The sequence below is a fragment of the Odocoileus virginianus genome, chromosome 5, assembly GCF_023699985.2.
Source record: "Odocoileus virginianus isolate 20LAN1187 ecotype Illinois chromosome 5, Ovbor_1.2, whole genome shotgun sequence".
Classification (NCBI taxonomy): Eukaryota; Metazoa; Chordata; class Mammalia; order Artiodactyla; family Cervidae; genus Odocoileus; species Odocoileus virginianus.
This window is the reverse complement of record NC_069678.1, coordinates 89,616,268-89,639,523: the sequence shown is the minus strand read 5'-3', so window position 1 is coordinate 89,639,523 and position 23,256 is coordinate 89,616,268. Positions and strand designations below refer to the sequence as shown.

At 52.6% G+C, this 23,256-nt stretch overlaps 1 protein-coding gene across 3 annotated transcripts in view; it reads right to left on the bottom strand.

Moving 5' to 3' along the window:
• Positions 1 to 22,389, bottom strand: part of STK40 (serine/threonine kinase 40) — a 37,338-nt gene extending 14,949 nt beyond the window's left edge. Inside the window, exons 1-4 of one of the 3 annotated variants that reach the window (XM_020880222.2) lie at positions 22,013 to 22,389; positions 2,924 to 3,043; positions 1,005 to 1,090; positions 558 to 701 (exon numbers count right to left, since the gene is read on the bottom strand). In XM_020880222.2, the coding sequence (XP_020735881.1) occupies positions 558 to 701; positions 1,005 to 1,090; positions 2,924 to 3,035 (342 nt within the window). In that variant the 5' untranslated portion in view covers positions 3,036 to 3,043; positions 22,013 to 22,389. Of the gene's footprint in view, positions 1 to 557; positions 702 to 1,004; positions 1,091 to 2,923; positions 3,044 to 21,601; positions 21,789 to 22,012 lie in introns of those variants that run through there. The other 2 variants (XM_020880221.2, XM_070468393.1) reach the window with 2 other exon arrangements.
• Positions 22,390 to 23,256: the final 867 nt, after the last annotated feature.

The following is a 23,256-nucleotide window of genomic DNA, read 5'->3' as shown; positions in this document are numbered from 1 at the left end:
GTCAACAGGACCCACTCGCCCAGCATTCAGAGTGCTGGTTCTTCGTTTCATTTTTGGAGACGTAATTTCAGTTCTGTTCCAGGGAAGGCTCTTTTCAGGGTACCAATCGCTAATCAGTACCCTTCCTAAGGGACCTGGGACATCCGAGCCCAGGGCCCAGGGACCCTTGCTGCAGATGCTGAAATGCCCAGGCAGGCAGCAGGACTGGTACCAAAAGCAATCACGGAGATCCACAATTCCCTGCCCCACCTTCCTCATCGCCCTCCCTCCCACCCTGGCCTGGCCGATTCCTGACCACATAGCTAGAAAGAGCCCGTGTCTTTAAATAACTTCCTGCTTTCCTCTTTTCTCGGAAAAGCGGCTCTTCAAAGAAAGCCTGCAAGCGGGGTGCATTCCCGCTAGGCTGCCACCAACGCGGCAGGAGCGCTGTGCTGACCAGACCTCCAGGCTGCCTGCCAGGAAGCCCTGCTGCTCTGCATGCAGGGAGACTGGGGGAGCTCGTGCACCGTGGCCCCAGCAGTGTCAGCCGGGGTGGGGGCGGGAGAGGCGCCACTCACCTGGAAGAGCCCGTGGTGGTGAACCACCCCGTCCTGCGTGTGGAGGAGGGAGAGCAGCGAGTACTCGGTGTGCAGCAGCATCTTGCCTTGCCTCTCCTCTTGGCTTTCAATTCCTTGGTCGCCCCTCTCCTCAAGGGTAAGGATCTTAGGAAGGCATGCACACAAAAGCAAAACCCCACAACCTTTACTTTTCCAAGCAGAGTGACTAGAACAGGAGAAGCAGGGGTTCACGTCGTCCCATGCCACCCCAGCACATCCACCCACACGTGTGTGGATGAAGCGAAATGGTTTTTCCCGACGTGATGGCAACGTGAGGTTCACACGGAGCCCCCGGGAAGAAGTGGTGCTGCTCTTGTTCACAGGTGGTGCAGGAGGTGGGCGGAGGGACAAGCCAGGCAGGCAGGAGGGCCCTGGGGTCCCCACCCCCACGCCCTGTGCCTCACTTACCTTCAGCTGATAGAAGTCATCTGTGCCATCCTTCCTCGCCAAACACTGCACGATGCTTGGCACAGGTGAGTTGCCCAGACGGGGACCTGTGGCACAGACAAGCCGCTGGCTTTACTTCTCGGGAGCCCACCATGGCGCCGAGCCATCATGCCACCACGGGGGCTTCTGGTTAGATCTTTTCTCCTAGAGGACACCATGGCTCACACCCACTGAAAAAAAGGTCACCCCTCCAAAAGTGGAGCAGTGTGTGTGCATGTCTGAGCACATCTGGTTTTTATACCTTCTCAGCACGAGGTGCGTACTAGAATCTCCGAGGAGCATGTGTTAAAAGCAGATCCCAGCTGCAACCTGGGCCCTCTGAATCACCAGCTCCAGGGTGAGCCAGGAAACCATCCCTTGAACAGGCTCCCCTGGTGGTCTGCTGTGGCCGTATATCAGCTTTTGGGAACTTCTGTATTCCTGGAGATGTACGCTGCTCACTGGTCTGTGACAGCACCCCGAGCTTTTGGAGCATCAATAAGGTAATGAGTGTCACAGTCTCACTGCATTGCTGAAAAACCTGAACAACACTCCACTGCTTTTAATAAGAAATTGAAACTTTCTGGCCTCCAAGGTCTTACATGATTTGGTTCCTGTCCAGCTTTCAATGGATCACGTCTCCCCAACCCCTCCTCACCATACTCCAGTTCTGCTGGACTCTAATTCCTGAGATGTTAAGCCCTTCCCCGTCTCTGGGCCTTTGCACTTGCTGTCCCTTCTGTCTGGAATGCCTTCCCTCTGCTTTTCACATGACTGCTCCTTCTTATCCCTGGCTGTCAGGGATAAGACAGCCTCACTTCCTCATACAGAACCTTCCTTGTCTACAGTTGTCTCTGGGCCCTTCTTAGACTCACATCATCCTGTTTACTTCCTTCAGGGCCCTTCCCCCTTCCCCCCTACTCCTGTAGTGATTGCGTGTGTTGTTTACTCTTTCCTTTTCTAACTAGAATGTTAAGTTCTGTGAGGGCAGGAACTTGTCTTTTTTTTTTTTTTAACTTTATGGTCTTTATTTTTAGCTTCAGAGTGTCTCCAACCTTCCTGCCCAATTTTTTTTTTTTTTTCCTGTGCCTGGAGGTGTGTGGGATGCAGGATCTTAGTTTCCTGCCCAGGGATTGAACCCATGCCCCCTGCAGTGGAAGCACAGAGTCCCAAGCACTGGACTGCCAGGAAGCTCCCCAGTAACTTGTCTGTCTTAATCACTGCTGCATCCCTGATAAACAGCACAGGACCAGAACGTAGCAGGCTCCATGTACTATTTGCCGAGTGACTGGAGCTGGAACTATCCTGTACTCCTAAGTTCAAGATGCTGTGCCAAAGCAAAATTCACACCCACTCTCTGGCTGCTGGGAATGTTGGGGTCCTCAAGACCCACCCTACCTGCAACCCTACGCATGCAGTCTGGAGTTGCTGGGCCTCGAATATCATGCAGAAAGGCCCTGCTGCTCCTCCAGACCACTGGGAACACCCAGTTCTACAGGATTTTGGTGCCAATTTTATAAGAAGTTTGCAGCTGTACCAAACGTTTTGCAAAATTATTATGCCCTCCATGAATGGTCAGAGAAGCGCCTTGAAAGATGGACTTTGGGTTCTAGGACAGCTTGTATGCTTCCTGAGGGCAACGTCCTGGGGGCACGCATAGGACTCTCCTGGGGGAGACTGTCCAGCTCTCGGCTGACTCTAATCTAAGGCTGGTGAGCTACAAATGAAATGACAGCTCCTGGTGCAGAGCGACCTTCCACTCTCATAAACAGACTCCGCTTAAACCAACAGAGGGTTGGTCAGGGCCCCGCACTGGGGCGGGTGCAGCGCGGCACTGTGTGTGTCCGCAGGTCAGACTGGGCTGCCCCGGCCCCCCACTCACCTAGCCATCAGAGGCTTACCCAGGATGAATGGTCCAGCTCTCTTGGCATTATTTCCAGAAATCCCACTTCCTAGAGCCTTCGCCCTGGCCGACGTTTCCCCAGCTCCTCTGTCTGATGCTCTCCGCTTCATTCTCAGCTCTAGATGAGACAGAAAAGAGCCTTCTCACTGAGCAAATCAGCGAGCTTCCTTACGCTAACCCAGCCTGCGAGGCTCTGACTTGGGGGTGTGTCACACAGCGGCTGCTGCTGTTTCCGTGGCCGCAGTCACCTCCTGCCCCTTCCAGAGTAGCATGGAAGGTTCTCGGTAACAAAGAATCATGGCTCCTTTTCTGCGGGTTAATTAGGTGCTCCAGGTGGAGGTCCTGGCTACAGAGTGGGCAGCTGGCCCGCCTCAAAGGGTCCATTCAGGTGCAGAGAGAAGGACACTGACTTCTGTGTAGATGCCAACTGGGCTTTCTTGAGACAGAGAGCTGTCCCTGGAGTGACTGTTTTTGAAGTGAGGTGAAAAAAGTGAAAATGTTAGTCGCTCAGTCATATCTGACTCTGCGACCTCGTGGACTGCAGCCCGCCAGGTTCATCTGTCTATGGAATTCTTCAGGCAAGAGTACTGGAGTGGGTTGCCATTCCCTTCTCCAGGGGATCTTCCCGACCCAGGGATGGAATCCGGGTCTGCTGCACTGCAGGCGGATTCTTTGCATCTAAGCCACCAGGCCTTCCCCCCAAATACCCCTTTCCCTAAAAGGAAAGGGGACATGGGAACCAGATTCTAGAAGACATTAACCTCTCAACTTGGATTTAAAAAAACAAAAAGGAGTTGCTCCTTCTAGCTCTCTGCAGTTCACCCCTCAGGAAGACAGTGTCCTGGAGGTGGGGCGGGGAAAGGTGTAAACAGTGGAGTTCCCACACAGGAGGGAATGGTCCCAGGGATGCCCAGGAAAGGCTGCCTGCCCAGCCCTGAGACCTCGGGCCCAGAGTGGGTGCACTTTCCTGAGGAGGTGATGCTGGAGTGGGCGAGAGGCAAGGTCATTCCACAAAGAGGGGCCTGGGTGTGCAAACGTACATAGCAAGAAATGGCACGGAAGCAACATACTTCAAGCAGTCTGTGTTGCTGGAGTGTATGGCGTGAGGCAGGGAGTGGTGATAGAGGGCCCAGAGAGGCCAGCAAAGGCCAGATCTAAGGGACCTAAAGGCCACATCAGGAGTGCAGGCTTCACTGTTACACAGATGGCTTGGGAACACTGAACGTAAGCTTCTATAATTTTTTCTTTTTAAAAAAGTCACTGGCATTTCCTGCAGAAACACTAGAAAATACCCATAATATTACCATCCAAATATAATCATTGTTAATATTCAATCAGACTTTCCTGTGTGTGTGTGTGTGTGTGTGTGTGCTCACAGTTCTGGTTATTACGAAAACTTAAGAGCACACTGTGACACCATTTCTAAGTGTCCTTGTCTCCCACCTAAAATATATCAGTATGATGAGGGTAAATTTTATAGTATATGTAATATATCTCAATAAAGTCATAAAAAAAATCTTATTAACATTCCTCCATCTTCTGTAGCATCACTTGAAAGAGTCTCCTTGGTAAGAATATGTCATGATTTATCAGACCACATGCCTATTCACAGACTTTGAGATTCTCTCCACTTTTTATATTTTTTTTATTAGCAGTTATAAACATAACATCTTGGCATAACCGCCTCCCTCAGGATAAACTCCAAGAATGGTCAAATGGGGTGCGTATTTTTAAAGACGTGTGACAAACACTACCAGGCTGCTCTCAGGGAGGCTGTGCTGATTTATAGACCATCGGACAGTATGGGAGAGTAAATCCTAGAACCTGCATCAGGAAGGAGCATTTCCATATTTTAAAAAGCTGCCAATCTCATGAATATTAAAAAGCATATTATTGTTTAAATTTGTAATTGCTTAATTATTCATGAAGTTGGACTTGTTTGACACACTTACTGGTTATATGCAGTATTTCTTTTATGAATTTCAAGTTCATATTATTTTCCTTTTTTTTTTTTAAACTGCTTTGTGTGTATTAGTCTTGGTGATTTTTTAGGAATTCTATATATTAAGGCTATAACTGCCATAGGATGTAGCTTTTCTTAATCAGATAGTTTTCTTTTCCTTTAGTTCGTTTTTGCCATTATTCGTAGAAGGTGCTCCTACTCTGAGAAACGGTGCGTCTTCACTAGTTAGCTTATATCTCTTCACATGCTGCCATTCTGGCCTCTGGCCCTTATCCTAAACCCCAGGAGACTGACTCCATGCAGTGAACTGGCACCTGGGAGAGACGGCCCAATGTCCTTCTGGTCCAATCTACCAGATTTGCCTCTCATCCAGCCCCTAATTCATTTCCAGAGCGGTGCCACTGAGGAGCAGACCCATGATTTCACTGAGAGTAACGAGGATCAGGTAGTTCAGTAGGTTCTAACAGTCCCAGACAGAGCAGAAGCTATGGTCAGGCTCAGCTATGACCACTGCCAACAAGGGTCATGCTGGCAGCAGATTCAGTCACTCACACAAGAGCAGGGGGAGAACACAACTGCTTCTAGAAAAATCCTAAAAAGCTCAGTAGTAATGTGTCTAGAACACCATTCCTACCCTTTGCCTGGCTAATTTCTGTGCATTGTTCTCAATTTGAGTATCACTTCCTCAGAGAAGCCGTCTTGATATCCACAACACCAACGGGTCACAGTCTCATTTGGTATCCTGTAGTTTTCATACAAAGCACTTTCCTTATTTTGTGATTATATATTTATCTATGTGCTCATATGCTTAATGTCTTTCCCCTAGCACTAGACTAAAACTCCCTCAGAATTAGGAAAAAAGAAAAAAAAAGTACATAAAACCATTACCCCCCGTGCCAGGCCCAGTAGATGCTCTATGGGTGGCTGGACACCTTCCCTGCAGTAGCTGATGGCTCCTACGGGTCAGCTGCCCTGTCCTGGTAGATGAGTTGACTTCAGTACATCCTGGCCCTATTCCCTGGCTTCCCTGGAGCACTAAGCATCCTCTCTCCTCCTGGATCCTTGGAGAGCACCACTATGGCGTCATCGTATCTGTGTAGATGCTGCCTAGGCGCCCACGCGCAGGCATGGTCTAGACAACAGTTTGCCGGGAGCAGCTGCAGCAGACAGTGAGTGGGCTCCGCCTGACCCCACCCACCCCACTAAAGATTCAACTCAAGCAAATGGCATGGGAATTGCTCCAAGATGTAGGCAGACAGAAGGATGAGAGCAGACGGGCAGGGAGAGGGAAAAGATGCTGGCAGGGGAAGTGGCAGCAAGGCTGCTTCCCTTCCTGAACGTTCCTTCACACCACCAGAGCTGCGGAGGCAATGTGTGTGTGAGGGGGCAGGTCTGGGCAATCGGAAGCTGTGGTGGGCTCGCTGGTGGGATGAGCAGAGACAAACCCCCCTGCGGACACACCCTCCTGTCTCCTGCCCCCAAATCATCCTGCTGTGTCCCCTTCACAGACATACCTGAAAATGGCCCACTGATGTGCCCAAAGGGAGCCTGCTTCAAGGGATCCTGGCCTCACAGTGAAAGTGCAATGTGGGAGCTCTGAGTACCCTGGTTTCAAAAGGACTTGGGGCCAGGCCTCTCCTGAGACACTGGTCCTCAGGCCGGGGTGAAGGGCCCTGACCCTGCCTGGCTATGAGGGAGCTGTCTGCCTGGTGTCTCCTGGACCCACGGCTCAGCTTGCCAGAACTCAGCAGGTCTGATATAGAAGTCTCTGGCGCTTTAAGTCCATCCATTCTTCCAGGGCAATCCTCCCAGGTCAGCACCAGTTCCCTCAGAACCCGGACTCAACAGACAGCTCTGCGGGGCAAAAGAGGGGTAGGGGGAGGCATGCCCGCCGCCTGTAGGCTGCTCTGCTCAACCCTCAAGTCGGGGGTTCCCTTCGCCTGACCTAGGGAGCAAGCTGTGGGCATCAGCTCTGTGCTCACATCACAGCATACCCAGAGGAGGTGATGCCCACCCCACCCTGCTCGTTTGCCATGAAGGTCATCCTGTCCCAAAGCTGCTGGGCGATGTGAGCCCAGCTCTGCCAGAAGGCAATGAAGGCTGGGCCATCGGCACCACCCAAGGTTCTAAGGCTCAGGATGCCCAGTCCAGGGCTGCAGTGTGCCCTATGGCAGACCGTGGCTCAACACGGTGGGCATGCCAGCAACCCCCCAAGGAGGTGGGCTCCAAAGAGAGAGGGTACTGAGACCTTCCCAGCTCAGTCCTTCTTCAGCTCCACCCAACTACAAGGCAGCTGAAGCCTGGCTGAGGCAAGGAGAGGCCTATCACTCACACCCAGAAGCATCCCTACCGGTCTCCATGCGGGTGCGTGGATGCAGTCCCGGGAGATGGCCACTCACACACGCAGAGCCAGCGAGTGCCCAGCCCCACAAACACAAGGGGCAGCACAGGGCCTGTCCACATGTGCAGAGTTCTGCACTCAGCCTCATGGTAGGCTTCCTGCTGCAACCTCAGGGCTCCTGGAGAGGTGGGGGACCCTGCAGACCGAACCAGGGCAGGCAGAGTGCACATGTGGTCCCTGCAAGGAGCAAACAGCAGACCCCAGCCCAGTGAACCACTTCCGTGTGTGCATGTGTGTGATGACACCACAGCTGGTGGCCATGATCGGTCAGCAGCTTCTAATGCCTGTTAGGAGCCGAAGGACTTGTCTACACTGCAGGGTCACATTGAGCCTATAGTGTCAGGACTCAAGCTGTCCCTATCCCCACCCCCATGTTTCCTGGCTCTGTCAAAACAAAACAAATAAAAAGATCCTGAGCTGTACAGGCCTCTGTCTTCTGGGCTTTATCTCTGGCAGTGCCTACTGAAGGCAGGGACCCTGCCCCTCTGTGAAGCCCACCTGGCCCCTGGAAGTCAGCATAGGTGCTCCCACCCATCTCTGGCTTCAGCCCTAGTTGCCACACATGTGTCAAGGGTCTGCATGGCCACACCCACACCAGACTCCAGGAAGGAGGTAGAAGAGGGTCTCTGTTCACAGGACGCTCAGGTGGCAGAATAATGTGGTCAGAGCAATGCGTCTCAGTCGATTCCATGCCATAGCACAGACAGAAACACCTGTACTACAGCACTTGTGGGTGGGGGTTGGGGGTGGCCGTGGAAAGCTTAGGGTGCTTTCTGTTGCAAGCCTCAGCTGACTTCTGCTTGGTCCAGGCACTCTCGAGCTAAAGGGATCACCATCTTGACCTACATAACCCATACCAGCTGGGATGCTTGGAGTCACAGCAAGCCGAGCACCATTACTTAATGATGAGATCTTGGACGAGATACTTATTCTGTATGTGCAAAACCCAGAGTACAGGATCCACCTTACAAGGCTGATCTAAGGATTCAGTGAGATGACCCATGTAAAAGGGTTAGCAAAAGTACTTACTGGCATATTATGAACATATGATAAACTGTGCTTTTCTTAGCTTAAACACAGTAACTTTGAATTTCTCTTGCTGCCCAAGGAGAAAGGAACAGTCAGGCACTGACTTGGAGTGGGGGTGGGGAGGAGGAAGATAACCAGACTGAAGGCTTCAGAGACCCTGAACTTGTTATCTGTCTGCCGGTCTGATACTCAGGCTGGGTGGGCGTAGGTGTGGGTGTGGGTGGTCTGATGGACAGCTCGAGTGACATGTTCAGCTGAATGTGGGGAGGAGAGGAAGCCTGGGGGCTGGCTGAGCTCCTGAGGAGGCAGAGGGTGCTGGGCAGTACCAGGTACGAGTCTGCAGTAGAGGGCAGGGTACAGTTGTTTTGTGGGTCAAGGGGAGGGCCTGTTCTTTTAGGCAGAGGTACACAGCATCTCAGCCTCTTGTTCTGTTTACTGGTTTATGGGGGAGCAGAGGCCGGAGCACTAGCTGGCAATTATCAATTCAACACACAGTAAGGGACTGTCCAGAATGATGATGTTGTTGTTGTTTAGTCGCTAAGTCATGTCTGACTCTTTCGTGACCCCGTGGACTGTAGCCCACCAGGCTCCTCTGTCCAGGGGACTTCCCAGGCAAGAAGATTGGAAGGGGTTGCCATTTCGTTCCCAGGATGTTGAGGCCACACCAAATGAGTCCTTCATATGATCCAGTTGGGGGGCAGTGAGGAGTCTAGAACTAAGACCTAGTGCCTCTAGTCCAGGATCTCTTGCAGAGGACTGTGAGAGGGGGACAGAGCACACATACTGGGCTGTAAAACTGCTATCAAAGGACCTGAGTGTGTGTTTGTCAAAATGACCGAATCGTTAGAAGACCTGTGAAGTTCACTATGTGTAAATATACAATTTAAAAAAAAGCAAACTGCAACCTTAACCACATGATCAAAGTTATACCACTAATAACAGAACAATCTGACATCATGTTACTCCTGCAACCTTACTGAAGTTAATTTTTGTGTGTGTGTGCCAAAAATGCATAACCTGAAGCTGATCAGAAGACAAACTAAAATTGAGGGAACGTTCAACAACAGGCCTATATGCTTCAAAAACATCAACATCAGGTAGTTAAAAAAAGGCTGAAGTGTAAAGTAATTAGCCTCCAACTAATAAAAAATAAATAAAAATAAAAATTAAAAAAAAAGATACTAAAAAAAAAAAAAGGCTGAAGAACTGGTCTTATTTGAAGGAGATTAAAGACAGGACAAATAAATGAGACAGGTGATCCTGAGGGGAAGAAGTTATATTTTGAACAATTAGCAGAATCTGAATATAGACTGTATATCAGATGCTACAATGTTAAATTTCTTGAATTTGAAAACTGCCCTGTGGTTACATAGGAGAATGTCCCTGTTCTTAGGTTACAGATGCTGAAGTGCTTAGAGGTGAAGGGTCACCATGTCTGGAATTTACTCTCTGGAGACAGAGGAGAAACTCGACCCTGCTGGAACAGCTCCCAAGACCCTGGAGGAATCTGTTGTCCAGATTCACAGGTTCAAAAGGATTTCTTGTGGGTACAAAGCTCACAGAAGCAGAATTTGGAATCTCATACTTGTGGAGTGGAGCCAGCCTGGTGCGAACAGGAGTTCGGAAAACTATTCTAAGGGAATGGGGGCAGGGGCAGGGTGGAAATGAGGTCTCTGTGCGATCTCAAGGTCTGCCACCTGGTGGCGTCTTTCTATAGTGCATCTTCAAAGGGTGTCTGCACCCACTGCAAGATGGTGGGGCACTGTTCTTCTAGTCAGGAAGGATACAGGAACAACTCCATCAGAAGACCCCCCACCTCAGCTACCTGTGTAACTGAAAAGTGAAAGTGTTAGTCGTTCAGTCATGCACGACCTTTTAGGATCCCATGGACTATATATATATAGCTCCCCACGCTCCTCTGTCCATGGAATTCTCCAGGCAAGAAGACTGGAGTGGGTTGCCATTCCCTTCTCCAGGGGATCTTCCCGACGCAGGGACCAAACCCGGGTCTCAGGCATTGCAGGCAGGCTCTTTACCATCTCAGCCAGCAGGGAGGCCCTGTGCAACTGGGGCTGGACAAACAGATTCCAGCAGGCAGCTCTCTCTCCTCTGCTCGGGGACCTGGGCCTGCACAGCTCCATCTGTCTCTGCTGTGGGGGTCCTCCAACACTTCCTGGGGTCTTTCGGAAGAAACCCAAACTCCTCAGTAAGCCTGGCCAGACCCAGGCTTCCCTGCCTTTCTATGCCCCATAAATCCAGCCACACCAAATGACTCACAATTCCAAGCGTGCCATGAACACCCCTGCCCTGTCCTCCCTTGGTCCTCACACGTGTCACCTCCTGCAGCAAGTCCGTTCCTCTTCCGGGTCTGCTCCTGTGTGCTGTAACCACTGTCTGACTCCCCTGCCTCCATCACTCTCTCCGGGCTGAGCAACCCCAGCCCCAGTTCACCTCCACTTCCCTGCACCCACCCACTGCTGAATGAGAAAACGGAGAGTGCAAAGTGTCTGTTATGCACCCAGAAGGTACTAAAACCCACACTGGGGCAGGGGGCAGAGAAGACCCAATGAGAGGCCAGGGGCTGAAGGGAGAGAGACCCAGAAGAAAGTACGGATGGTCCACCAGCTCGTGGCAGGAGCCAGAATCCAGGAGCAGAGAGAGAAGGGGTCACAGCTGTAGGTAACTGGGCTGCAGTGGTGCTGGGAATAGTCTGTCCAGGAAAAGTCCCATGTCAGAAATGCCCAGATGCCTGGGGCAGGGCGGTTCTGGGCTGATCGCCAGGGGTTGTGCTTACACAGTGTTGGCTGCTGGAGGGCAACCCCCCCCACCCCACCCCCTGCCCCTGAGGAATGAAACCCATTCACAGCATGCCTGCAGACTGGGACCAACCCCTCACTGGCTAAGGGACAGTCCAGCCCCCTTTTTGCTGAGTCCGGCAAAAAAATCTGCTTTCCTGCAGTAAAGTGTGGGAAGGTGTGAGTGACAGCCTGGCTTGCTCCTCACTCAGGGGATAGACTCTCTGGACACTCTAGGTTTGGAGTGTGAAGGTCCTTCTGCTGGTCAGAAAAATTCCTACCATTTGTTTTCCCCCAGAAAAGAGATTTTCTGGCTCAGCTACGCTCTTAGTGGACTACACCTAGAAACAAACCACCGGACTTGAGGTGAGCAGTGTGAAATCTCAGCAGGTAACTCAGAGAAGATGCTCTGTGGAGCTGCAGAGGCTGGGTTGCTGAGAACCCCTCCCAGCATCCCACAAGGCAGCATCCCCCACCCTTTCCTGACCCAAGCACTCGGGGAACCCACCCTCACTGCAGCTCTACACTCACATGCACCTGCTGCAACCAGTGGCCCTGCTTCCCTACAGACTTGCTCTCCACATCCACAAAATCAACCCAGGGAACCAAGAGAAACTTGCAGCCCACGGAACCAAGTGTTTCAAACCAGGGAACAGTTACCCAAATGCTAGCTGGGAGCACAGGATGGATTTTGGGGTCAAGGCCTGGGTTCAAACTTCAGCTCCCATCACTCACTAGCTTGATGACCCTGAACTAGTCACCTACCCTCTGTGAGAGTCATTCATGCTCCGTGGGCCTCAGTTTCATCATTTATAAAAGAGGGGTGTCTCAAGGTCTCTGGTGGATGAAAGGCGAGGGTCCCTGCTCCGTGCTGAGGTAGCTCCCTGGTGACAGGGCTCTCCAGGTGCATACCTTTTAAACCATCACCTGCCCGGCATCGACTGCTGCCAGAAACCGTTTGTTCTTAGTGTTTCCTGCATTTTCTTTCATTCTCACAACTTCATGAAGTAAAGATTTCCCCTCTTTTTTGGTCTGCTGACAAACCAAAGCCTCGAGACCCTCCCCAGCTCATTGGGCCAGAGGAGGGTGCCTGTGGCCTGGTCTCCTCTGCTCCTGCTGGCTGGCTGGAAGGGGGCTCTGTGTGAGGGCTTTTCCTTGGAGTGTGAATGACGCCATCCCTGAGCAGGCATGGACCCTCTCCCTGGGAGCCACAGGGCCACAAGCAACCTCCCCAGGAACCCACTGGAAGCCACTGGCTTCCGCGCCCAGGATGGATGCTGGGGGATGGGGAGGCGGATTAGTGATCCCTCAGCCTTAGCCAGGACTCCCTGATGACAAAGATTCATGCATGTGCTGTCATCTCCACCGTTCCAAACAGAGTGATGATTCTGTTCATTTCTGAAATGCTGGATATGTACAGCTCCAATCTGTCAGGAATTCATAACATCACATCCTTCTCTAAACGCCTGCCTCGGGGGTAACAGGCGAACTGGCTGCTACTAACCGGAGCTCCTCTCTTGCAGGGGGTGCACCCCACCCCCGAAGGCCGCTGGGCGTGTGGGAGACTACCTGCAGCGCCAGAGAGGAAGTGACTCAGCCCAGTGGGAAGTGGGAGGGGCGGCCAGAACCAGGGCCCCGTGCCCAGCCTGCTCCCCCCACCCGCAGCACATCCGCAGACCCATCCCCTGTCACCGCCTTTCCTCGGCAGGAGGACAGTGGGCTGAGCGCAGCTCTGGGGGCCAGCTGGGGCCTGAAGGCCCCCGCTGCTCACAGGGGGCCCCGTGTCTGCAGCTTGGAGATCGAGCTCCAGTCTCCTCCAGGAGGCTCAAGGAGATTACATAATCAGGAATGTCCCTCCTCACCTCCCTGCCCTGGGCAAGCCCCACTGGGCTCCTCGGTGGCCCCCATGAAGGCTGAGGGGAGAGACCTTCAGGGTGGCGGAAGGCTCCAGGCTGGAAGGATATGTCCCAGAGGGAATCTGGGAGAAGAGGCTCCAGGGCTGTGTACACAGAGGTGGGCCTGGAGGCCTCTCTGGGGAAAAGATAAGTGAGAGGAAGCCAGTCCCTGGGCCAGGGAAAAGGGCTTGGGGAGCAGCCTTTCTGAGAGTCACCAGAGCGGAATCCAGGGCAGCATCGCCAGCTCTGCCACGGGCTTCACCCCTCCCGGGGCCTCCGGAAGCAGCTGATGTGACAACAAATAACCCGTCACTGTGTGTGGGTGTTGGAAGAGGAAGGGACAGGCTTAATAGCTCTTTCTCAGGCTGTGCTGCTCGGTTATCTCCTACCAAGGGAAGCGGCCAGGGGAAGCCGCCAAGTACACTGACCAGGAGGCCTTCCTGGCGGCCCCTCGCCTCCGTGGGGGGCCTTCTGCCGTGTGCAGTGACGGAAGACTGAGCCGCTGAAGCCCGCCCCTGTCACGCCAGCCTGCCGGGCAACTGGGGGGACCCCCTCCTCAGCTCACACCATCAACCATTGCTTTGTTCAGTGGGAACAAAGCCTCCCACCGGATCTCACGGAATTCAGGTTCCTGACACCCACAACGGCTCCAGTCAGGCCAAGAGAAAGCAGCAAACTAAAGCAGGGCTGGCCGGGGCTGGCAGCACCTCTGCCCTGCGCACGAGTCTCCCTGCTCCGCAGTCTCCCCACCCAGAGGAGAGGGACCAGGCGGCCCCTGCCCGGCGTGCCCTGAGGACTGCGGGGAGCCAGCCTGTGGGAGGCACCAGGCAAATGTTACGTCTCCCTCCTTCCATCCCAGATTTCCAGAGTGACAGACGAACAGACGGGAATGCCCAGGCCAGCCCCAGGTGATGCGGTTCTCTCTCTTTGTGTGGTTTTCAACAGCAAAAGTCATTGCAATCATCCTATGAGAAAGGTAATTTGGATTGGGGCCAGCCAACTGCCTTTCTTTAACTGTCTCTATCAACAATGAAATTCAATCAAATTTCACAACCCTGAGAGGGAACAATACACTGTGCTTTCTGCAGTCTGCTGGATGCTGCTGGCTGTGGCTGCTGGGGGGCAGGATTACAGAGGCAGACAGCGGGCTCTGCCATCAGAGCTGCCCTCAGCAGGCTGTTCAGATAAGTGGACATATGCAGGCGCTTCACCTGCTCTGAGTTGCTGAGGCCAGCCACGAGCCATCCCCAACTCTCTGTCCATGTGTGGGAGGGAGCCTGCTTGCCTGTGTCTCTCCAGAGGGTGAGCTCCTGGGGGCAGGGCCTGAGCCCTTGACCACCGCAGAACCCCCTGCACAGGCCCCCACAGGCATGCAGAAGACAAGGTGACATTACAGTCAGCAAAGCAGGAGAAGATGCCCATGTCCTGGGTCCAGCACACCCAGTTCTAGGAATATATTCTCTAGGTCCACTCACACAAGTTCACCAAGATGAATATACTTAATGAGGGTCCCTCAAGAGCCTTGGGTAGCAGCAAAAAAACACAAAGATAAAACCACAAAAATCAAAACACACACACATCCCCTCCAGACAGGAAACAATCTACATGTTCACCAAGAAACACTGGTTCACTCCATCATGGTACATCCACACAGGGAAATACTATGCAGCCTTTAAGACTAGGCCCATGTCTGCTGATGGATGAAGATGTCTAGGATACATTACTTAAAAAAAAAAAAAAAGAAAGAAAACTGCAGTTCTATTTGCATAAAATGATCCCATTTGGGTTTAAAAAAATGAATATGCATAAGAAATTTCTAGAAGAAACAGTGGATACACCCATGTAACGGAACACAAACAGGAGATGGGTAGTTTTACTTCATATTCTTCTGCAGTGCTTAACTGGCTTAGCTGGCAGGCTACAGTCCATAGGATTGCAAAGAGTCAGACATGACTGAGCACACATGTGCACATACACACACGCATTCTCCTTAACTATTTCACTGTAGATTACTATAATAACTTAACCAAATTTCTGAACCCTTTAGAATTATTAAGAGTGGCACTGGGATCCGGGAGGTTGGGTCTCAGAGAAGACGCACTGGAGAGAGCATGGCGCTGAGAATGCACTGAGCGTGTGGGCCGGCGAGCTGATGCAAGGCTGCGTCAGAAGAGACAAACCACCACGCTTAAGCTCTCCCAGGTAACTTGTAAACTTGCTTATAAGGAACTTCCTGCTTGCCACCTGGCTTCTTTAAGAGCTGGGAAGACCACCAAATGGTTCAAACTGGAGACCTGGAAGCTGGTTCATGATGCCTCTTTCAGGAGACTCAGACTCACCACCAAACGAGCTCTCCAGGGCCTCACCAGAGGCCAATAACACCTTGTGTCTAATCCTCATCACTGCTTTGGAGCAAGGAGCGGTAAGTCCATTTTACAGCAGATGCTGGAGATAGGAAGTGACTTGTTCAAGGTCACTCAGCAAGTGGCAGAATTGGGTTCTGAAGCCAGGTCTCATCTGAGCCTTAAGAGCTGGAAGACAGGATCGAAGGTCTCCTTACCCACTACTCACAGGGTAGGAGGGGAGGGATGTATCTCCAGGCAGTGGCAGTTTCCATTTTTCCAGGAAAAAAGAAGGGACTGCTTCAGCTCTGTCAAGGTCATTTCCAGCTCTATGGCTTTATGGGTCCAAGATTCCACATGGGCTGGGCTCCCTGGGGCCAGAGCCTGGCCAGGATCAGGGAATGGGATGGCATAGGATCTAGGGTCACAAAGGTGTGGGCTGGAAATCTGGTTTTGCCCCTGCTGGCTGAGTAACGGTGGATAGGCTCCTTAGCCCTTCCTGCCTGGAGGTTCTCCATAGAACAGAGACAATTCCTTTTTCCTTAGGCTGGCAGAAAGCCTCAATACAGGAGCGGAGTCAGAAGAGAACTCAGACACAGAGGTCACGACACCAGGGACTCACATCAACTACAAAAAGGGGCAGGATGCTTGCTCTCGAGAGGTGGCGATGCCAGCAGCGGGGCTCTAAAAGCCCAGAGAATCCTGTGCTCTGGCAGTCCTGAGGCCCCCTGAGGGGCTGACCTGAGTCTCTCCCTAAAGGTACCTGCTTTTAGGCACCTCTCCACACCTCTAGCCAGCTCTGCCCTAAACCCAAAGACAGGGGACAGGCACACCAGCCTGCTCTTGCCAGTTCCCACTACCACGTCCAGGCCACTTCTTCCTTGGGGATCCCTGGGTCACAGACTCCCTAAAGCCTTAAGATCCTCTGCCTATCTCTTTTGCCAAATAGGTGATGATCTGTAAACAGAGGCAAGAGGGGACAGCTTTTTCCTAAATGATAAGAGCCCTTCTCAATTTCCTCTGGTGCTTTCCCACAACTAGTTTCTCTGAAACCAGCAGACCTGTAGACTGCTGGACTGTGTAAGCTCTAGGGGACCCCAACTCTGACTGCGAAGAGCCAGAAGAGGGTTATCACCACTGCGGTTCTCAGTGCTCCTCAGAAAGGAGCATCTTTGCTGGCTGGAGGAAAATCAGGCTGCTCCAGTTCACTAGAAGGGGGCTGAGAAACAACGTTAAAATAATAATAGTAATAAAAGGTACTCTTTGAGACAGCAACTCCTCTTGGAATTTATCCTGTGGATACCTAAGGTGGGCAGAACCGCACACATGCAGATATAGTCACTTCAGCTTTGTTTGAAGAGCAAAATGGCCAAGAATAACCTAAGTTCATCAGCAGAGAGTTTGCTGAATAAATTACACAAACTGTGATGACACAGTATCACCTAAAATAACCCAGACGTGCATGAGACAAAGTGGAACCATCTCTAAGATAGTAAGGAAATCAGTGCAAGCGACACCATGCCTTCCCTTCTCGGATCGTGGTGACAGATCCCGAGAGGAGATGCAGGGCTGCTGTGGGCCCAGGGCCACCTTCAAGGCCACAGTCTCACCTGAGCAGGTGCAGGAGGAAGAAATGCCCTTGTCTCAGGCCACTTTCCCTTCGACCTTCTGTACACCGCAAGTGCAAGGACAAATCCTGTGAAAGTCTCCCCAGTTCAAAGGGCCTGTGTGAAGCCCCATCAAACAGCACATCCCTCTCTGCAGAGCTCAGGGGACAAGGACGTGAAGGCAGCTCCCTCTCACTTCCCTGATGGCCGAGTGGGTCCCAGGTGGCCCCTGCAGACATCTCTCCTTCCTGAGGGACTCGGTTGGCTGACCCAGCCTCCAGAGTAAATCCCACCTCAAGGTCTCTTTCTAGATGAGACCTCCCGGGAGCCCCAGGAATGCCATCTTTCCCCTGAGGACACACTGCTCTTCAGGACCCATCACTTGCTGAGTCAGTGTGGACAGCACCAGATGGAAGGGCTGCTCTCCAGGGCCATCTGAAGGCTGAACAAGTCACAGGAGTCTTGCAGACTCAGCCCCTTGAGTGTCTGAAACACTGAAGTTCACCTCCTTGGGCAAATCTGAGCAGAGGGAAGATGAGGAAGGGAAGCTGCCCTTTCCCCAGGCGCTGACTCAGGCAAAACCAGAGAGAAGCCTGGCCCAAAGCTGGACAGAGAGCCACAGACTCTGCAACTGATCCTCTCCCATGAGAGGGCTTACCGAGTGGATCTGGTGGATCTCCCTGGCCATTCTCTCCCGCCAGCTCTATCATTCACTCTGTCAGCCAGATCAGGAAGCTCGGGGTCACCTGCCATCATTGCTCCTCCCTCAATCCTCACTTCCAGACACTCCCAGAGTCCAGCTGACTTTCCCCCAAACATTTCTGACCTGTGCCCTTCCTCTGTCTCCTATCTGCCTCCGCCCTGACCCAGGCCCCACTGACCCTTACTCTCATTACAGCAAAAACCTCTAACAGAGACTCCAGACTCCTTGTCTCTCCAGTCCGTCCTCTACCAGCAGCCAGCGGGCTCTTGGGAAGATGCAGGTTTAATGGTGTTTCCTCCACTTAGACCAAAGCATCCCCTCACCAACAGAAGTTCAAGCATCTTAGGCCTGGTGCTCGCCTCTCCAGCGTATCCTAAAGTCAGGTCCCTTCAGAGCCTGTGCTGGAACCTCTTGTGGTTCCTGCAGCACACACACACACCAGCCTGCATCCACGCTTGTGCCTTGCTGCTCCCGTCTGGAGTGCTTCATGAACATTCTATTCCCCATCAATATTTAGTTTTCATCAAGATCCAGTTCAAGTTTTAAGGCCTCTCCAAAATTCTCTCCAGTTGCCTCTCCATGCCCCGGGAAAAACACCCCTTCCCCTCATTCCCTCTTCCTGCTGCACAGACTTCTATGAGACACGCCCCCAACTATTTGCAAGTGCTGATTGGTTAGGAGCCTGCCAGGCCGTTAGACCACCAGGTCCTCTAGGGCAGGGCCTGCCTCTCCAATCTCCTTCTGTACCTGGTACCCAGCAATTCCCCAGCTGCAGATGGGAGCTTATGTGTGTGGAACTGGGGTTCTGGATTTGGGGCCAACGCACATATCAATGTGTGCTTCCTGATGGTGCTAATTCAGACACCAAACTAGGGTAACTAATAGGGACACATATGGAAGAAACTCTAAATATGTTTTCTCCCAGGCTACTTTTTTCTTTTTTTAATATGTATTTATTTAGTTGTTAGGCTGCACCAGGTCTTTAGTAGTGGCATGTGAGATCTGGTTCTCTAAACTGGGATTGAACCCGGGCCCCCTGCATTGGAAGCGTGAAGTCTAAGCCACTGGACACCAGGGAAGTTCTCTTAGTATCCTTTAAAATATGATCTTTTTTTTTTTTTTCTCAGCAGTCCTACTTCTATTTTAAAAAAAAAAAAATGGTTCTTTTAAAGAGCTGAGCTGAATCATCTGCACAGCTCCCATACCGGCTGGGTAAACTCCCCACAGATTTCTTTTTTGGAGAGAATACAATAAAATTCTGTGATCTTGTGATCCCTCAGGACACTTCTGACAGCTCACTGGGACACAGCTGAGTCGCCACTAGCTGCTTTGACTAATTCTGAGGCGTTCTTTCCTGCAGCCTGTAACGTTTACCAAGCATTTCTCACTTACTGTGCACTGAATATCCAGCTTGCAACACCTTACCGAATCCTCATAACTGCCCTCCTCGGGAGGGGCTCTTACTGCCCCCACTTTACAGATGAGAAAGCTGGGCACGCAAAGAATAAGTAACCTCTACTGACCGGCAGGGGCTGGGATTGGAACTGAGATTCTGTCTGAGAGTGGAGCCAAAAGGCTCTTAACCACTCCAGTCTGCTGCCTTCCCAAAAGGTCAAATTAAAGGCACAAGGGAGCAACTGACCTTACAAATGACCTTCTGGAGGACAGCCTCAGCAGCCTGAATGCTTGAGAGACCTGCAGTCTCAGGAAGAGAGAGGCAGATGTGCCAGGCACTTCTGGGCCCAGCAGAGCAGCCCAGGACAACACAGAGAGCTTGTCACCTGCCACTGGTTGCAGTGCCGTCTCAGCAAAGATCCCCCACCCCACACCGTCTCTCTTCTCTCGGAGGCCTGTCCTGCGGTAACCTCTGAAGAGGTCGCCAGTGTTTTAAGCTTCTCCTCTCCTCTCCCTTCTCTCCTGCTGAGGCTCCAGAGAAAGCATTCTAAAACACAAGTCCAATCACAACACTCCTCTGCTTCAATCCTTTTACCTCGCTCCCTACTGCCCTTGGTACAAACTTCCAAACTGTTAACGTGGCATTCCCCTGTCAGCCTGTACTGCTTCACCTGGCACTAGGTTGACTTTCGTACCACCTACTGAACAATCTGAGGTTTCTGGGATAAATTTTGAGTTTAGATGTTGAAGTGGAGTACCTTGCCCCTTTGTTCTTACCTGGCTGAGCCTTCTCATCCTTCCAGATACAGTTCCAGCATCATCACTTCTTCCAAGCCTTCCCAAAACCTACCCCAGCCCCCAACTCAGGCTGAGCTAGAAGCTTCTTTTGCTGGACTCCCACAGCCCTCTGTTCTTGCTGATACTAATTTTTTTTTAGACAATGTTTCAATGACTTGTTTACAGGTCAGTCTCCCTGGTGGCTCAGTTAATCAAGAATCCTGCAACGCAGGAGACTAGGGTTTGGTCCCTGGGTCAGGAAGATCCCCTGGAGGAGGGCATGACAACCCACCCAGTATTCTTGCCTGGAGAATTCCATGGACAGAGGAGCCTGGTGGGCTACAGTCCATGGGGTCACAAAGAGTTGGACACAACTGAGCGATTAACACTGTCACTTTCTCCCTTAACCAGACCAGGAGCTTCTTGAAATAAGATTAGCTAACATTTACTGAACTCATTATGTGGCAGACATGGTTCTATGTGTTTTGCATGTGTTAACTTTTAAAATCATGACAGTAACTCTGTTATCAGTCCTGTTCTATAGCTGAGAACACTGAGGCACAGAGAGGTTAAACAATCTGCCCAAGGCCACACAGCTACAAAGCTTCAGAGCTAGAATGTGAACTCAGGAGGTCTGGCTCCAAAGCAACTCTTAATCTATAATACAGGGTACTTGCCTCTCCAGGCAAGGACACTGCTGCTGTCGTGCTATTATGTGGGGAATGAATGAACGACTGTATGAACAAGGGCCATCTCCACAATGTCTTAGATTTAAGGGACAAACAGCTGGCACAGCAGAACCATCAAGGAGCACTGGCCTGGCTCACAAGCGCTGTTTACAAACAAGGGTTCTTTTGGCCTTACAACTGCATATCCTGCTCTTCCTTATCTCATGCAAAGCTGAGGGAAGAGAGAAAGTGCCCAGCCCAGAGTGACTACCCTCTTCTTCACTGCTCTCAAAACCAAGCAAAGCCAACCGGTTTCCTCCTGTGACTTAATACTGAGCAAAGTCTACCTTGCCAACGAAGGCGGCTGTCGTCTCTTCCTTCCGCCAACAAACGGGCATCAAATCTAGGGAGTGGGGGTGGCAGGCAGGGTACTCGACGTCTGGAGGGAATCCCGATGCCCCTACCTACTGACTGGAAGGTGGGGCCAAGCGTCGTGGGAATGGGCGGGCCTGTTGGGGCATGGCAGGTGAAACAGTGACCACAGCAGCAGGCTCTCTCCTCGGAAAAAGCCGGTCAAACACAGCACCGAGAAGCAGGTAGCTCGGACCCGCACCTGAACGCCGCCCGGGACTCAAAATTCTCCAGCAGCGATGGTGCCCGTGCCAATGGGTGAGGGCTCGTGGAGAAAGCCAGGGCTGGAGAAGCAGCTCTCCGGGGACTCGTTCCAACTCTCAAGTCACTCTCGGGATCAGGCAGTACTGAGAGGCAGAGGGTGCTTCTTGGGAAGAACCTGCGCCTTCACTGATTGACCAAGTGACTCCAGGCCAGGCTGAGCTGTGCCGTCTCCCAGGGCTGCGGCGGGACCGAGACACCCCGCGGCCACCCGGTACCCGGCGCGCAGGAGCCCCCGCCTCCTCCCCCGCCCCCTGGGAAGAGCAGACCCCAGCCGAGGACGGCGGGTTCACTGTTGTCATTTCTGTCGAGCCGGACGGCGGCAGGCTGTCACCCTGGTCCCCTTGCCACGGCCGCTGAGGCCCGCCCCCGCCAACCCGCATCCCCGACCCGGCTCCCGGCTCCCCGCTCCGGGACCCCTGCCCTCACCTTCCCCCGGTGCTCAGCGCTGCTCGCCCATAGTCCGTAGCCCGGAGCCGGGGCTGCTCGGCGCTCCGTCCCGGGAGACCAGGGCCGGGCAAGGGGCGTGGGAGCCGCTCACCGCCGTCTCCCGGCGCAGCCTCCCGAGCCGCCGCCGCCGCTGCCACCGCCTCCCTCCATGGCTGCAGCGCCGCCACCTGACAACGGAAGTGACGCACCGCCCCCTCCTCCCGAACGGGCCGCAGCCCCGCCCCTTGCCCGTATCTACAGCCCACGGCTCAGGGATTGGGCGCCATCTTGACGAAGGGCGGAAGCCTTCAGGCAAGCGACCAGAATCCGATTGACGATTGGTTCAGGGTGGGGCTCAGGCTGAAATCTGGGAAACGGTTGGAGACCGAGACTCTAAGGGGCGGTACTTACCGCTTATCTAAGTCTGCGGTGAGGCTGGGCCGGAGGCACCGCCCCCGCCGCTACTCCACTGAGCCTCGCGTGCCCTACACTCGCCCTCCCGGGTCTGGAGACTTCTCCAGCAGTTGAAAGATCGGCCGGTTGTAGTATCTCTGTCAGAAAAGTGGCTCTTTCTTGACCCCCATTTCTCGGTTCCTGGAGCTGTGTGCGGCGAGCGCTGCTGTGGGGCTCATCAATGACAGGAATTCCTGCCGTAGCCCTCACAATTCATTTCCCTATGGGCCCCTCGCTTTTGTAGAAATCCCGCTTCAATCTAAAGATCCCTAGAGTCTCGACCAGGCAGGTTAACAGTGAAGAGTTCCTGTTAGCTAGTCCAGCCACCTAACCTCAGCCCCTCCTGCTGCAGTTTCGGTCCCTTTCTCCTCCTTCTCCAGCAACCACGCCCTCCATGAATCAGCTTCTTGCACCAGCAGATGAGCCCTTTAAAGGGATTGCATCAGGCTGATGACTCACTGGGGCCCTCCGAGAGCCTGGCTTCCCTCCGCTGGCATGCAGAAGCAGCTAGAAGGACGCTGTGGTGGCAGTACCCGCGATCACGGACCCACTCCTTTGTCTCCGAGGTGTGAGCCAGGATGCTAGCTGCATATGACTGCCTAACTCCTGAGTCTCTTACCAGCTGTTATTCTGTATCCATGTGGGCACACGTGTCCAAGCCTGTGTGCACGGCTCCGGATTTTCCTAGGGTGTGTGGCCAAGCACTTACGTGTATGCACGCATTTGTCATCTCCACACAGGCAGTGACTGCCAGGACGTGAAAGCTGATGTGAGTGAGTCTGGCTGCCTCCTGTGTCCTTGTCTTTGTCTCTAAACGCCTAGCGAACACTGAGCTGAAAGGGCTGGGTAACAGTAGTAACCGAAACAGCAGTATCATGTCAGACACTGTGTCAAGCACTTTAGAGACATCAGCGTTAAGGAGTCTGTTCACAGATGAAGCAGCTAGAACTCTGAGAGGGAAAGTAACCAAAGACACACAGCTAATAATGGCAGAGCTGATTTGAACCAAGTCTGGCAGATTCCAAAAAGGTTGAATTTGAGTCCTTGCTGTGTCTCTTACAAGTTCAGTGACTGTGCAAGTTCCCTAATCATCCCCATCTGTCAACATAGGAATAACACTTTGTGGGCTCACTGTGAGGATCCAGTAAGTGTGGCAACAGCTTCTCATGGGACCTAGTGAATTAAGCGTGCTCATACTCCTC